The 17098-nt window shown below is 43.7% G+C and overlaps 1 protein-coding gene across 1 annotated transcript in view; it reads right to left on the bottom strand.

Annotated features, from left to right (window-relative positions):
- The window catches only part of ADCY10 (adenylate cyclase 10), an 89653-nt gene extending 73297 nt beyond the window's left edge, over positions 1-16356 (bottom strand). The window contains exons 1-7 of the mRNA XM_082833529.1: positions 16159-16356; positions 13992-14088; positions 10454-10542; positions 7113-7304; positions 4550-4668; positions 3448-3524; positions 1396-1585 (exon numbers count right to left, since the gene is read on the bottom strand). Coding sequence (XP_082689655.1) covers positions 1396-1585; positions 3448-3524; positions 4550-4668; positions 7113-7304; positions 10454-10542; positions 13992-14088; positions 16159-16341 — 947 coding nt within the window. The 5' untranslated portion in view covers positions 16342-16356. The remainder of the gene's footprint in view (positions 1-1395; positions 1586-3447; positions 3525-4549; positions 4669-7112; positions 7305-10453; positions 10543-13991; positions 14089-16158) is intronic.
- Between the last annotated feature and the right edge of the window lie 742 nt (positions 16357-17098).

The raw sequence follows: 17098 nt of genomic DNA, 5'->3' as shown, positions 1-17098 counted from the left end.
GGGTAGCTTCCAAAGGCAGCTTCAGAGAGGAGGACATCCTTGAGCTGGATTTCAAAAACTGACTGTGTGGGCTTCCCTGGTGGTGCAGTGGTTGAGAGTCCGCCTGCCGATGCAGGGGACACGGGTTCGTGCCCCGGTCCGGGAAGATCCCACATGCCGTGGAGCGTCTGGGCCCGTGAGCCATGGCCGCTGAGCCTGTGTGTCCGGAGCCTGTGCTCCGCAACGGGAGAGGCCACAGCAGTGAGAGCCCTGCATACCGGAAAAAAAAAAAAAAAAAAAAAAAAAAAACTGACTGTGTTAGCGTACGCTATTTGTTTTTCTCTTTCTGACTTACTTCACTCTGTATGACAGACTCTAGGTCCATCCACCTCACTACAAATTTCATATGGAATCTAAAAAGAAAAGAAAATGGTTCTGATGAACCTAGGGGCAGGACAGGAATAAAGACACAGACGTAGAGAATGGACTTGAGGACATGGAGAGTGGGGAGGGTAAGCTGGGACGAAGTGAGAGAGTAGCATTGACATATATACACTACCAAATGTAAAACAGATAGCTAGTGGGAAGCAGCCGCATAGCACAGGGAGATCAGCTCGGTGACTTGTGACCACCTAGGGGGTGGGATAGGGAGGGTGGGAGGGAGACGCAAGAGGGAGGGGGATATGGGAATATATGTATACATATAGCTGATTCACTATGTTATAAAGCAGAAACTAACACAACATTGTAAAGCAATTATACTCCAATAAAGATGTTAAAAAAAAAAAAACTGACTGTGGTTTTCCTAGGAGACTGAGGATGGAATGAGTGAAAGGGAAGATAATCCCCTTAGAACGCCCCCTGGATCCCCACCCAGAGGAAAGGGCACAGGAGGAGGTGAGGTAGGAAAAGCAGGTGGTTACTTTGCATGTCATTGCAAGGACTTTGAAAATTATCATGAAAATGATTGGAAGATACTGAGGGGTTTTAAGCCCCAATGTGAGACCAAGTTGGGCTTTGAGGGAATGTATTTCACTAAACACAGAGGAGGAGCAATCCCTGTTAATGCCTGGACACACAGTTGATGTGATCAATAGTTAATGGTTGGTGATTGGGTCCATCTGGGTCCAAATAGAAACTCGAATGAGGGGATTCTCTGTTCTCTTTACACAACCTTTGAAGAATTACCCTCATAGTCTCAGAACTGAGGGTAGAATGGGATCTTCCACCGTGCTATACTATCAGCAGGATAGAGGAAGATGAAGGAATTTGAAATCTGGGCCTTGGTCTGGGAAGGAATAGATTTTAATTTCATGAGCTGCCTTTGAATCTGAAATGGGTGACCTGTTGTTTTGCTATCATAATTGTCCCACTTCTTTACTAAAGAGTACTGCAAGATCAATGCCCCACACTCACACTTTCTCATTAAGGCCCAAACACTGATACACTGGTCCAGAATCTGCAACACCTTTCATGACTTTCTTTGGAAGCTCTTTAAAAAAGTAGGCTGGTAGGTTGCTGCCATTGTAGGTGACGGAGTCACAGGTCACGATTCCTGGGTAGTACATCATCATCCTGGCAGCTATGTTGACTTTTTGACCAATGACTATAATAAGAAGGAGAGAGAAAGGCAAAGAGCTGGGAGAAAACAGCCATTGAACTGAGTGTAATCTGAGGCATACTGTCCCCAAACGGCATTGTTACCCTTTACTCCCTTTGCCTCTCATGGATGACACAGCAATCTCACCTTCAACTACCCAGATTCAGCCAATGGCTATTTTAAAATACATAGGGAGTTAACTCATTTAGCCACCTGGGAGGCTAAGGGGATGATCTGGTCAGGGATAGCAGGACACTGAATATGGAGAGGATTCTGTTAAGTGGGATGGTGGACAGGACCTGAGGGCCCTCAGATGAGGTATACTTGGTCTTCTGCTACAAGAGAGATAAGCAGAAGCTTGGGCCTGGAACAGTGATCTCCAATTGGGTCTGCGTGTTCCTGTGTATGAGCCTTCATTTAATTTTTTAAGAGTGAGTAAATGGGGCTGGAAGGAGTGTGTGTGTAGGATTGGTTTAGGGGATATTGTAAGAGGTAATACACTGTAGTGCACAGAGTCTGAAACCAGGTTATGCAGGTTTGGATCTCAGCTCTACCTCTAACTACTATATGTAAATTACTTGGGCAAAATACTTGAACTCTTCAATGCCTCAGTTTTCTAATCTGTAAAATGGGGTTGATAACAGTACCTCTCTCAGAAGGTAGTTTATGAAGATTAATGAGTTAATACACATAAAGAACTTCGAGAAGTGCTGGGCTGCTAGTAAACCCTCAGTTAATAATACTACTAATTAGGTATTACATGTTGCACTTTGACATAAACTTGAATATTCCTGATTAAGATATTCATTTTTTAAAAACAGTTTATTATGGGGAAACTTGACCATACAATAAAGCATGGTATCATGAATCTATACACCCATCACCCAGTCCCCAAAACCATTAACCCGTGGCCAATCCCGCTCCATCCCCATTCCCATCCACTCTCCACTCTGTATTATTGTGAAGAAAATCTCAGATGTCATATCGTTTCAGACATAGCTATTTCAGTTTTATATGTATTCAGTATTTTAGATGTATTATTTCTGAACATTTAAAACCGTAATAGCATTGAAGAGGAAAAAGCAGTGAAATCTTGAGATAACACCTACTTACTATTTCCTTTTGAGATTAGTACTATTTATCAGTAATGCCAATAGCCATAATTTTTAAGAAGCAGTCCTGGGGCTTCCCTGGTGGCGCAGTGGTTAAGAATCCCCCTGCCAATTTAGGGGATAGGGGTTCGAGCCCTGGTCCAGGAAGATCCCACATGCCACGGAGCAACTAAGCCCGTGCGCCACAACTACTGAGCCTGCGCTCTAGAGCCCGCGAGACAGAGCTACTGAGTCTGCGCACCTAGAGCCCGTGCTCCGCAACAAGAGAAGCCACCGCAATGAGAAGCCCGCGCACCGCAACGAGAAGCCCGCGCACCGCAACGAAGAGTAGCCCCCGCTCGCCGCAACTAGAGAAAGCCCGTGCGCAGCAACGAAGACCCAACGCAGCCAAAAATAAATAAATTAAAAAAAAAAAAGAAGCAGTCCTAACCTATCCCAGGAATTAAGAGGAGTAACCGTTTAATGTGAACAGAAAATTAACATAAAGGCCCATCGTCCCATGAGATTATGGCCCCCCATGGCTCCCCTCCATTGACTGCATATTTCTTATACTCAGTCATAGCCCCAGAAATGCATGTTTGCAATCATTGAGCTGTCAAGGGGCAAAGCTATATGGCTTGGTTCCGTCTGGAAGACTGTAAACTTTCTGAACGCAGGGCCCACGTCTCACTTATTTTTGTCCTTCCTCCCACCAAGCCCAGTGGCAAGGCACAGTGTTTGCTGAAAGGAAGATGGAGATAAGTTAGCCCAGCACACCTGTGTACTCGTGCCTCACAGAGTGTCCAACGATTCCGCAGAAGACAATCCCGCTGGCCACACCGATGGAAACAGTGCTGGCTCCGGGCAGAAAGAGAGTTGTGAGGAAAGAGACAAAAACAATGAGGACAAAGAAGGCAGGGAGGGTGGGGACAAGGTGATGAATGGGATGGGGGAGGGGTGGGAAAGGATCTTCAAGAAATAACTCTCTTCCCTTTGTAGTTAGGTTAGGGCAATTGTACATGGCCTGGAGATGTAGAGGAGGGGCACTTTGTGACTGAGAGCTAAGTTCTTAGAAGTGATAACTCAGTTCACTTTTCTGCTATTTTTAAGTATTCATCTGAGCTATTTTTCTGTAAAATAAACTCATCACCCCAAATGGACTTTCAATATAGAATGACTTTGAGTAAACAATATTAACTATCTTTTGTGATTGCTAGAAAGAACAAGGTCATTGTTTTGAAAGGAAGTAACTCAGTGTGTGGCATCAAAAGCTAACTTGGCTAATGCACACAGATGACTAGAGGCTGAGAAGGTGGAATATTTAGGGCAAGGGGTGGTACCTGTTAGAGTAGACCAGAGTGGGCCGCAAGTAGGGTCACTGGGGTGCTCAGTCTGGGGGAGCCTGAGGGCACTGGGCTCTTGGACAGCTGGGGTTGAGGATTGGTAAACATTAACTTGACAGTTTTGTTCAGTGGATCATCTTGGGGCCAGATCAATATATAAATTTCTAACCCAAGGACTTACTTTATCTCCTAGTTATTAAAAATCAACTCAGGTCTCCAACATAGTTGGGAGTGTGACCTCTACCAGAAAGTAAGCCAGAGTAGAGAGAGACAACTCAGTTAGACTCTCTCTGGTACATTTGGACTTTTTAGGAGTATCCTTTCTCCACCTGGCCTTGACCATCCCCCGTCTGACTGCGTCAGGGCTGGGTTTGCTCACCCTACCTGTACATTAGGTGAGTAATGAATGCAGACATAAGGGCACCCAGGCAAGGACAGCCTTCTCCTGCCTTCCTCTTTCCTGACACTTGTCCTATCTCCCCATATCCTACACCAGGGTCAGGGACCAGACGGAATCAGGGTCTGGAAACACTCACTGGATCTTGTGGACGTGAGAGCAGAAGTCAAATATATCCACAGCACTTTCCAAGGCATGAGTGACCTCATCACGTGCCTTTTCCCCGGGAAAACCAAAGACACAGAGAAAGGAGCAGCCCTGTGAGGGAGAGAATCAGCAAACACAGCTGGTGGACAGTCAGCTTTAAACTGGACCAGCTAGAAGGCCCAGTGGAGGGTGGGCAGCAATTTTCACTCTCTGAAACAAATTTCATTGTGGTTTCTCTCACACCCATTTTATTTTTAGCAAACTTCATGTAACTTCTAGTGCATCATCAACAGTAGGGCTTGAGCCTGAGAGGGGCTTGTTTTTGCTCCAGAGATAGTGGGTTGTACTGAGCTATTTGTGTGCACCCTCCTCTACTCTCTCCTGTGGCCAAGGTCTTAGGCTGCAAGGTACTAAGTTTCAGGCCAAGAAGCAGCACAGAGCAAAAGGTACCAGCTCTGGAATCAGAAAATCTGTGTTCTCAGGCCACTTCCCAAGTGTAGAAACTTGGACAAGTCAATTACACTCTATGAACTTCAGTTTATGAATCTGAAAATGGGTATAACCTAGACTTGCTGAGGTTGGTTTGACTACTGAAAATATTAATATATTATATATACATATTCACACATGTATACACATATACCTTATAAACTCTAAAGTTCTTTTCAGATATTGTTATTATTCATTTTTCTTAAGGATAAAGGCTTAAGCTGGGAGTGGTTTTTCTCACAAAAAGTTAACTCTTTCAAGCAGAGAGTAAACTCTAAAACTTGGCACTTTTACTACCAGTCCCTTAAAAAATGATCTCAGACGCTGTTTTCTGTAAGAAAAGGGCATAATGAATAAAGCGCAATGAGTTAAAAATTTGAGTCTATGTATGTTATATCCTGATAAAATGCAAAAGAACAGTAAAACGCCTCAATTTCTTCAACCCTCTCCAAAAAGAAGCCGACCAAGAATCAAATCCTAATTGGCGCTGGGCTCTGTTGTGATGTGCGAGGGAAGCCCTGAATCCAGGTCTGTGAAGAGACTAGAGGGCAGCCCCTTTGGGGCCACTGGTGGGTCTGCTTTGCCTGGAAATTCTGCCTAGTGGCTTGGGAAGGTCTCACGCTGGCAGTGAGACTAGCACCTCTCATCTGCTGAGTGCTGACGTGAACTGGCATTGCAACAAGTGCTTCACACATATATTTTTTAAAACTTCCAACAATCATTTGAGGCAAATACTATCCCCATTTAAATAATATCCCTATTTTTATTCAGGAACAAACCAAGTCTCAGAGAAGTTCAATGACTTGCTAAGGTCACACAGCTGAGAATTGTTGGAGCCAGGAACTGTCTCTCCAGGAATTGTCTGGAGTGTCTGTTAGACACCGAAGACTGTTCTCTTAGGTTCTATGCTCTTTTCTGATGATATTCATGAATGAATATGGAAGAAAGTACTAGAGCACACTGTGCTGGAGGGCCCCACTCCCTCAGAAGCACAGAGTTTATTTTTCCTACAAAGAATTTGTTCTTTCTGCCTGGTTCTGGGACAACGTGTGTGAGTTACCCATCTTTGCAGCCCTAGCTTTCAGTGGCTATGAAATGCTCAATAAGTGCTTATTGAATTAGTGAATGAATGAGTGTGGGGCAGTAATTGAGTGCCCTGCTCTTAAGATACAGAAACACCTGAGATGGGGAGTCAATTTTTTTTTTTCTTTTTTTTTGCGGTATGCGGGCCTCTCACTGTTGTGGCCTCTCCCGTTGCGGAGCACAGGCTCCGGAAGCGCAGGCCCAGCGGCCATGGCTCACGGGCCCAGCCACTCCGCGGCATGTGGGATCTTCCCGGACCAGGACACGAACCCGTGTCCCCTGCATCGACAGGCGGACTCTCAACAACTGCGCCACCAGGGGAGCCCGGGGAGTCAATTCTCATGAGCACTTCTGTGATAATTTATCACATCATTTTTCTCTGAATTGAATAAGAGCAGATTGAAAACACTGAGAGCTAGATGTGACACCCACCCCAACTGATTAAGAAACTGAAAGGGGAACTGGAAGTGTACCTACGGCAGGTGGAGATTATCGGAAATTACAGCTTCTGGGGTATGACGGTTACTAGAAACCTGACCTAAAATCTCTGGGAGATGCATTATACCCTGGGTTGCAGATATACGTATGTATAGTGAAAGCTAGTTGAAAACAGGGGTTAAGAGCACAGACGAAGAAGGCACATTACCTGGGTTTGAATCCCAATCCACCATTTAATCTCATCTTGTCTCAGTAGCCTCATCTCTACCTAAACCTCCTCATCTGTCAATTGGGGACAATAAGAGCAGTACCTACCTCTTGGAGCAGTCATGAGGAGAAATGAGTGAAATATGTAAAGTGTGGAGAACAATGCCTGGCACGTAGTGAGTGCCATATCCACCATGTAAGCTGTAATTATAACTATGAATAAAGACTGATAGTTCTAGGTTAGAGGTGTCTATTCCCTCCCTCTCCCCCATGTCCACAGACATGAACACTAACCTTAAATTATTGGTAGGTTCCCACACCTTTAGTGGGAAATTTACCTTGTCAAACATGAAGACTTTGTTGATTTGGCCTCGGAAGACCCTCAGGACAGAATTAATGTGCACGCAGGCATCCTGGATGGCCGAGCCTATGACTTCTGCTTTGTCTTGGTCCTTAAACAGCAGGTTCACAAACACGATCGTCACTGGGCGAAGCTCAGACAGATAACCCCGAAGCTGTTTGTCATCAATCTGCAATTTAGAGGGAAGCTTTCCTTAACACGTGTCCTTGGTAGTGGCTCTTTCCTCCCAATATCACCCCTACACCCAAAGTGATCACTGGGATAGAACTAGCCTTTTGAGATTCTCTAGGGAAGCTGAAGTTATCAAAGTTGGGAGGTACAACACAGAAGAGGCAACCCAAAGTAAAAAAGATGGAAATGGAATGGCCTATCAAAATCCCTTCCAGGGCTTCCCTGGCGGCGCAGTGGTTGAGAGTCCGCCTGCTGATGCAGGGGACGTGGGTTCGTGCCCCGGTCCAGGAGGATCCCATGTACCGTGGAGCGGCTGGGCCCATGAGCCATGGCCGCTGAGCCTGTGCGTCTGGAGCCTGTGCTCCGCAACGGGAGAGGCCACAACAGTGAGAGGCCCGCGCACCGCAAAAAACAAAGAAACAAACAAAACAAACAAAGAAAATCTCTTCAATGGAAACCTACACACCTGCTCATTTTCGGCCAGACACCACTCCCTTGCCCCAACTGCTAGCTCCCTCATGCCAATATGAGCCGTCACAATAAAAAAAGGACTGCTGCTCTTTTGGCTCCCTTACAATGTAGGAATAAGAATAGCATGCTATGTAATTCAACCTTATGTTTTCAGAGAATATTTTCATATTCTACCCTATTTTATCCTCAAATGAAATAAAATCAGCATTATTGTGCCCACTTTACTAATTAGATAACTGAGAGATGGTGAAATAACATAATTTTCCCAAGTCACATGGGGAAACAGTAGCAAACAAAAATGCAAATCTACAGACTTCTAGTCCAACATTCCATTTATAACATTCCCCTGCACAGGGAAAGGAAAGGAGGGTGTTCCCAAATTATCCCTGCCTATATCATCAGCCCTGAATTTTGTTAAATTAACTGCATAGCAAACCAATGGGGGAGAATCACTGCATTTTTTTCTCCCCCAAATAGCACAAAAGTGTCAAATTCTCCATTGGCTATATGAAACACATCTTCTGGATGAAAGAGGAAATTGTGTATAGGGAATCTTGCAGGCTGAGACAGTCCTGGTTTCATGTAATTTGAAACTTTTCATAAAAGATAATTTAATAATTTCTAACTCACCAATATGATAACTTTATGAGTTTTCAAATGAATTTCTTAAATAAGTGTCAATAATTAATATTAAATACATGATTTTAAATGTTAAATTAATTAATTAATTTAAAATTTATTCTATCAGGCCATGTGTTCTGAGTTTTGGTTTGGAAAATGCAACCACATCTCTGTTCTTTTTTTTTTTTTTAAACATATCTTTCTATTATATGCCTACAACTCTGTTTTGTTTTACCTTGAATTTTTAGGGGTGCTTTTTATTTTTTTATTGTTATTATTTTAAAATTTTATTTTATTTATTTATTTTGGCTGCATTGGGTTTTCATTGTTGCACTTGGGCTTTCTCTAGTTGCAGCAAGGGTTACTCTTTGCTGCAGTGCACGCATTTCTCATTGTGGTGGCTTCTCTTTGCTGCAGAGCACAGGCTCTAGGCGTCCGGGCTTCAGTAGTTGTAGCACGCATGCTCAGTAGTTGTGGCTCACGGGCTCTAGAGCACAGGTTCAGTAGTTATGGTACACAGGCTTAGTTGCTCCGCGGCATGTGGGATCTTCCCGCACCAGGGATCGAACCCGTGTCCCCTGCATTGGCAGGCGGATTCTTAACCACTACGCCACCAGGGAAGTCCCCACATCTCTGTTCTTGAAGTGCAGGGACAGGCCTTGGTAAAGCTGTAAAAGGTTTCTCTTTTGCCTCCTTTCAGCCCCCTTAGCTGTTATATCTTCAGCTGGTGTTCGTCATTCCTACCCACAATTTTCACAGTGACTCACGGAGTCTCACATATCCCATTCCTGTAGACCTTGCTCTCAGCTGGTAACAGCTGAAGGGGCATAATGTGTTATATCTCTTAGAGGGAGGGAGGGGAAGAGGGGGTGGCTCTCTTGAGCTTCAAAAACCTTGAAGAGTCGAACAATTGCAGCCACTAAAGGGAGTGTTTCTAAATTGAGCAGAATGTGGAGGGGTGCCTTCTGATAGCTCTTCAACCCATACTGTGAAGGCAGCTGCCCACTGATCAGGCTTGTCCTACAAAGATTTCCTCTAGGGCACAACTGCATTTTGATGGGATTAAGAATTAAAACAGCCATATATTAGAGGCAGTGTATAGCCTGTGCAAAAAATGTAGGGTTCAGAGAGAACAGAGTTCAAATCCTAGGCACATTTGCTACTTTACAACCTCAGGAAAGTTCATGGCGTCCTCTGGGTCTCAGTTTTCTCACATATAAGGGATAAAAATATCTGCCAAGGATTGTGAAGAATAAATATATGAAAGGGTAGAGGGACTTCCCTGGTGGTGCAGTGGATAGGACTCCGAGCTCCCAACGCAGGGGCGCAGGGTTCAATCCCCAGTCAGGGAATTAGATCCCATGTGCATGCTGCAACTAAGAGTTTGCATGCCACAACTAAGTAGCCCACCTGCCACAACTAAGACCCAGTGCAACCAAAAAAATAAATATTAAAAAAAAAAAGGTGAACCACTTGGCTATAAATGTAGTTCAGATATATGTAGGCTATAAAAAGAAAGAAAGAAAGAGTAGAGTGTCTGGCGTATGGTGAGTGCTCAGAACAGTTATAATTTGCACAGATTAATGCATTTGAGAGAACCTAGATCTAAGGAAATGCAAAGGGAAAACTTTGGGGGCTGGAGGTAGCTCTGAGAGTTCTAATTATCTGTATTAACTTTCAAAGCTTAAGATCCAATTCAAGTGACTTAAGAGAAACAGTATCATTCACTTGATGTCTTTCTGCTATGTGGCCTATAGAAAGGGTAACCATATGTTCTTATATGCTTGGAACAGGTTCAGTTTGCCCAGTTGTGTAAGGCAACACAGTCCTAGTTTACGCCTGTTGTCACAGTGTAATTATGAATTATGCTCCTTTAACTCTTAAAAGTATCCTGACGTGAACAATAAACTTTTCAGTCACCTAGGCATGGAGAATGTCAGCCCCACCTCTTTTTACTTCAATGAAACATTTTACAAGCTACTGATTTTCTTGATCTTAACAGCTGTCCAAGATCCCTGACACACCAAAAGCCAATAAATTAAAATATGAAAATACCTGTTTCGATATGCTTTCCATCACATACTTTTGTAGGGACAACTCCAGTTCAGGATCGGACTCCAGCATACAAGCAAGCCTCAGGAGGTCTAAGAGGGCAGAAGGGGGGCAGGCTCAGAAAGGGAAGCTTGGCTCTGCAGTGCTAGAGAGAGGCACCTCCCAGTCCCCATTCCCTTGGGCAGTGGTCTTCACTGTTCAGTCAGGACACTCTGGGCTACCTAGTGGCCAAATAGGGCCAAGGGAAATCCAATGAGAAGTTCTCAGAAGTTGCAGGTTTCCCAAAATTCAGTTGCGTGTAGCTCAAAACCCTGTTCTAATTGTCATCATGCTTCAGAACTTAAGGAGACTCTCACCTCCATACTTGGCCTAAAAGTCTTGCCACAGGTGATGGGAATGGAGAGATGAGGGAACGCCAATGGAGGACAATGGTGACAGAATGTAGGGGATGACAGAGTTGAAAGAGCAGCACAAGTAAGATTCAGGACACTGGCTTCTGATCTCAGGTTTGATACCAACTCACTGTGTGACTCTGGACAAGTCGCTTCACTGCCCTGGTTGATTCCTACTTCCTTGTCCAGGGAAAAAAAGCACTGGGGTTTCATTATTGCTATGGTTCTCGTTACTGTAATGGTTGATAGTTCCATACTCTAAAATAGACTGATAGGAGGTGGTAAGAATGAACTTGAAGAAATCAAAAAGTGAGGGAGAAAGAAAGGATGATAGGCTTTTAGCAGGGAATAAAATAATGATAATGTGAAAAAAATAGTTGAAAAATAACAACGGAGTCTGAAAGGGATACAAATTAAGAAGAAAATTTAAAGTCTTTATGGAATATATCCAAAACCTAGTATATTTAAAACACCATGCTAGGCACTGTGTGAGGAAAAAAAGTCATTAGGAAACTTGGACTTTTTCCTGGAGGCACTGACTTATGGACATTCAAGTATAATATTTTTAGAAAATTTAAATAGAAAAGAGGCCAAATGGGCTAAAAGATTATAAAGACTAGAGAGATTCAGAGGAAGCAGGGGCCTAGACAAACTGGTTTAATCTGAAAAGGGTTCAAAGGAGAACTAGGGATTTTTACTCAATCTTGAATGACTTACAGCTTTTTACTAGAAGGATTGAGGAGGGCATTCCTAGCAGAGTGAACCAAGTTGGTTAAAGTCAAGAATGAGCACAGTATGTTACTCTAGCCTGCCTGGAGCCCCATGTGAATATTGGAGATTAACAAGAAATGACACTAAATAGACTGTGGGAAAAGGCAAAGAGCTCAGGAAGAGAGCAGGAGTTGTAAAGGTCTAGACCATTACGGTGGCAATGGTTATGGAGACAAAACTTATAAAGAATTTGGCTGGTTTTCGTTTCTGGTACCTGAGAGTAACTTCTAAACCGTTGGGATTTCCCAGTTAATAGGATTGTCTCTGTTATTCACTGTGGGCCCTTTAGACCACACCTGAATTTATGCTAATGAGATGATTCAGGATAGGGGTCTATCTGGAAAGACCAAGCACATGATAAGAGGGTTGGGGCTTTGAGCCAGGTGATTAGAGCCTGACCTCCAGGACTTCTGAAGAGGGAATGGGGACTGGAGATTTAGTTCAATTGCAAGGCCAATGATTCAATCAACATGCCTACTTAATTAAACGCCAATAAAATCTCTGAACCCCCAAAAGCTTGGGTGAGCTTCCCTGGTTGGTAATCATACCTTGATGTGCAGGGAGAGTGATGTGTCCTGAGGATACAGAAGCTCCATGTTTGGGACTCTCCCAGACCTCACCCTATGTGTCTAGAGATAAATACAACACTGGTCTTCATTTGTATCCTTTACAATAAAGCCATCATTATAAGCATAGCACTTTCCTGAGTTCTGTGAGTTATAGTGAATTATTTATTGAACCTGAGAGCATTGTGGGAACCCTTGGATCTGTAGCCAATTGGTCAGAAGTGCAGGTGGCCTGGTGATCTCAGAGCTTGCAGCTGGTGTCTGAAATAAGGAGAGTCTTATGGAGGACTCCACCTATCTGTGCTAACTCCAGGTAATTAGCACCAGAATTGCACTGCACTATTGCAGTGACCAAAATAAGGCCAGAAGAAGCTCTTTATTGAAGGCATCATTAAGATCTAAGAGTTGGGATGGGATACAACTCAAGGAGTGTCACTAGACTTTCTCCATCCTTGGAGCTTTTGGGTTCTTGGCCTTTCCTGGTCAATATTCCTGCAGTTCCCCTCAGTGTCCCTCCCACCCCATTACCTACTGCAATTTTGTAAAATTACAGTCTACTATTTGTGATGTTCAAAATATTCAAGACCTACACATAAATGATGAGAAAGAAAAATGATTCAAAGATGTTTCTGAAGTTTCTAGTTTGGATGAAGAAACAGTTTTTAGGGAAAGATAAGTAGCATAGAATTTGGACAATGTTGAAATAAATTTCTAGGCCCAAGATGGAGCTGTTCCCTGCCCAGGGTGCCATGTCAGCAAACCAAGACTTAGATAACGTTTATTTCCCTGTAAATGCTCCTCTTAACCAGAAATGCAATAATCCAGTCAGCCAATCCCCAAATGCCAAGCCAACTCTGGGCCTTCTCACCCCACACAAGACTAACTATATGACCCCACCCCATCAGATATTTTTTATTTGTCTCTTCCTTTATTCTTTGCCCTATAAAAGCTTCTTGCCCTCCGCACCATTTTGCAGAAGACTGTCTACTTCATGAAGTGTTAAAGTTTGTTTTGTGTCACCTAAATTGTCCTGCTTTCCTCCTAGTCCCAGCCCTGTGGAGTCATGGGGAAATCCAGCATAGATGAATGGTTCCACAAAATGTGGGTAGAGAAGACCAGACAGTCAAGGACAGATCCCTGAAATCATCAGCATTTAAGGAATAGAAAGGGCACTGAAAATGGGTAGTTTGAGGGGTAAAAGCAAAACTAGGAAAGAATCTTCTTGAAAGCAAGGAAAGAGGAGAAGGTAGTATCCAGAAAAAGAGAGTAATCTAAAGCCAAGCACCTAGTATGAGGCCTGAAGAGAGGTCAGCTGGTTTGGTAAGTTGATGGTTATTAGTGTCCTCAGTAGACAGGAGAAGTGGACAGAAGCTAGATGTCAGGGGCTCAAGACTGACAAGTAGGTGAACACATGCCCCCTCATCTCCGAGGTGCATGTAATCAATGCTTATTAGGTGAATAAATAAATGAGAGGATAGAAGAAGAGGCAGAGGCATATAGATTACTATTCTGAGAAGTTTGGTGGTGAAGGTCAGAAGGGAAAAGTAGGGTTCATAGAAGTTTTATTTTTTTCTTTTATCATGGAGAAGACTTGCAAATGTTTGGACGACGAGGGAAGGAGCCATTGCCAAGGGAGGGGTAGAGGACCCGAGGAAGGCTGTGGGGAATGGGAAGGAGGTCCCTTTTGTGTGCTGCTGGGACTGGGAGCTGTACTGAGGAGGCCAATCACTTGTAATGGAGCCCCTGGCATTGGTATAAGACCCTACTGACCAATTGTAGAGGCAAAGGCTTTTGTCTATAGAGGGTACTTACCTTTGTGGTCACTAGAAGGGTAATAATCCATGAAAGCCATACACCTTGTGAAAAATTCGTCAAAGTTAAAAGAAGGGGGTGGTTTTAAGAAATTAACCTAAATTGAAAAAGAAAAAAAGAGAAGTTTTTGGTTATTCTGAGGGCTGTCTGGTCCTTTGAATGTAATTTCTCAACAGAAAGGGCAGGGTGTATGCTTTTGAATATCCAGGACATGATAAACAGGGACTAGCATACTTAAACAATGAAGAGCTTTATTTGCATGTGACTACGTTGAAAGTATCTCCGATCGGTCATTAAAATCTCAATCTTTGGTATATACACAGAGGGCCATTTCCAAGGGGCTGACCTGTATACTTTTCCAGGCTTAGAACTTTCTTCTTCTTTTTCTTCTTCTTCTATAATATTTTAATTCAAATAAAGCCTGGTTAAACTGTACATCATTTCTTTCTTACAAGCGTAAAAAGACAAAGGGTGCTAATGCCCTGATACTGGTGTATCAGGAACAGCACCAGTAATAAGGTTCATATCAAACCATGAACCCCAAGATATGATACATGGAGAATGGCACAACCTCACTTCTGTGACATTCTTGCCCCCCAAATGGATAACCTTAGTCCAATAATGAGAACCTATCAGGCAAAACCAGACAGAGGGACATACACTAAAATAACTGATTAATGCTCTTCTTACATGTCAAGGTCATAAAAGACAAGGAAAAACTAAAAAACTGTTTTAGAGATTGCAGGAGGCTAGGTAAAAATAACAAAGTGTGGTGTGAGATCACGGATAGAGTCCTGGAACATTCTACTGAGGACTTTAGTGGGAAAACAGGTGAAATCCAAATAAGGCCTTTAATTAGTGAGTAGTATTGCACCAATGTTAATTTTCAGGTTTTGACTATTGCACTCTGGTTATGAAGAATGCTAACATTTGGGGAAGCTGGGTAAGGGATATACGGAAACACTCATATTATTTTTGAACTTTCTTGTAAGTCTAAAATTAATTTAAAAATTAAAAACAATTTTTAAAGGTATAAGGAACAATTGAAGAAGATGGGGAATGGGGGGCATTGCTATCACCCAGCTAGGTCATGCAGCTGGGATGTGTATTACTGGGAGAGTGAGTGGGGGAGGGCTGTGAGGGTTGTAGACTGATGCATACCTAGTACATTGTGTGTGTGAGGGTGAGGGGGCTTTCATCTTTGCCTTCAATTCCATGTGTTCACCATCTCTTCTTTCCATCTGCCAAGCAGTCTCATTCTTGCTTCATCTAGCAGCACAGCTCTGCCCCCTTTCTCTAATTGGCTATATCCCAAGGACAGTTCTGCTTATAGTTGGTCTTCAACTTAACTACAGTGCTTTCTACTAGTCAGGGCCTAGTAGAGACAGGAAAAGTCTCTTCCTTCACTAATCTTTGCTGCCCCTGCTCACCTCCAATCCTCACCCTCGGTGATTCCTCACACTGAGTTAGGAGAGTGTTGAGTAGAGAACCTGAAGGCCAATGGCAGCCGTCAAAACTACAACCTCTGCTCCTAGGGAATAGCCAGGAGACTCTTCCTTTCATTAAGCAAGGGCACTGTTCCCCCCAAAGGCCTCCATACCCAAATTCCACATCCTTAATTACCACGGAGAAGCCTGATCATTTCCTCTTGAACTCACCAGCCTTGGTTCCTCCCAGAGGAGGTGTTCTGGACCAATACTTTACTTATTTATTTATTTATTTATTTGGCTGTGTTGGGTCCTTGTTGTTGCATGCAGGCTTTCCTCTAGTTTCAGGGAGCAGGGGCTACTCTTCATTGTGGTGTGTGGGTTTCTCATTGCAGTGGCTTCTCTTGTTGCGGAGCACGGACTCTAGGCGCCCGGGCTTCAGTAGTTGTGGCATGCAGGCTTAGTAGTTGTGGCTCATGGGCTTAGCTGCTCTGCGGCATGTGGGATCTTCCTGGACAAGGGCTTGAACCCATGTCGCCTGCATTGGCAGGCGGATTCTTAACCACTGTGCCACCAGGGAAGTCCCTGGACCAATACTTTTTAATCTAACCCAGATTGACCCCATCCAAGTCTCCAGCCTGGAAGCTTCATGGAACCAGTGGCTTCCCAGTGGCTTTTCTGACAGGAGGCCCCTGGCACAGAATGGCAGAACTTTCTGCAAGTGACAGGATCACACCTACCTTTACTGCTCTCTGATCTGGAATCCTCTCAATTTCAATCATGCTCCGGTCACAGAGCTGCCAGCAGTTTGGTGATAGAATGACATCATTCATCTGCGCCATGTTCTGCGCCAGGCGTACGTCATCCACCGCCTGACCAATCACTAGGAAGTAGTTTCGAGTTTCATCTCCAAAGACCAACATGGTGATGTGGCCGGCAGCCAGGCCTGGCAAGAAGGCAAGCAATGGATTTGCATGAGAAGTTCTGGCTTGGTCCCCAGCAGCATGAGTTCTTGGACAAAGCAGAATCTTGAGCATCCCAGAGCAAAATCTAGTTTCTAAAATTTTACATGGAAATCAGAGCAGTCTATTCTGGGCCTGGCCCTTCCCAAACTCCTTTTCTCCCAAAGCTAGCAAGTTACCTACTTGTTTTCACCTTTCTATGACATTTAGCTCCCTAGATATCTGGCCCTATCAGTCCCCAAAGTTATTTTATCGTTTCTTCAATTTATTTATACTTTGACTTATTTACACTTCTTATTTATACAGAGGACAGTTTTAATGATTTCTGTTTGGGAACAACTTGCCTTTTATCAGAGACTGAGGCTCTTGCTGAAAAGAAGCACTTAGGGTGAAATTTCAGGCAACAGCCAGAGAAGAAAAGGTAGGGGAAAGGAACAGGCATTTTGACCATCAAGTTCTATCCCAAGAATGTGTCCTCCAGTTGTTTTCAAGTTGGGAGCTGAAGGTTTTGGTACCAAAGCAACAGAAGAGAGAATGTTGTAAAATATGACATGTATGCAAAATGTATGTATACATGAACTGTAAGTGATACACAGTTCTTTTAAATGACTATAATTAACATAATCAAAATTTGGTGGTTTTTTTTTTTTGCGGTATGCGGGCCTCTCATGTTGCGGAGCACAGGCTCCGGACGCGCAGGCTCAGCGGCCATGGCTCA

This window comes from Leucopleurus acutus, assembly GCF_964270905.1.
Source record: "Leucopleurus acutus genome assembly, chromosome: 2".
NCBI lineage: Eukaryota > Metazoa > Chordata > Mammalia > Artiodactyla > Delphinidae > Leucopleurus > Leucopleurus acutus.
This window is presented reverse-complemented; position numbering and strand designations above follow the sequence as displayed.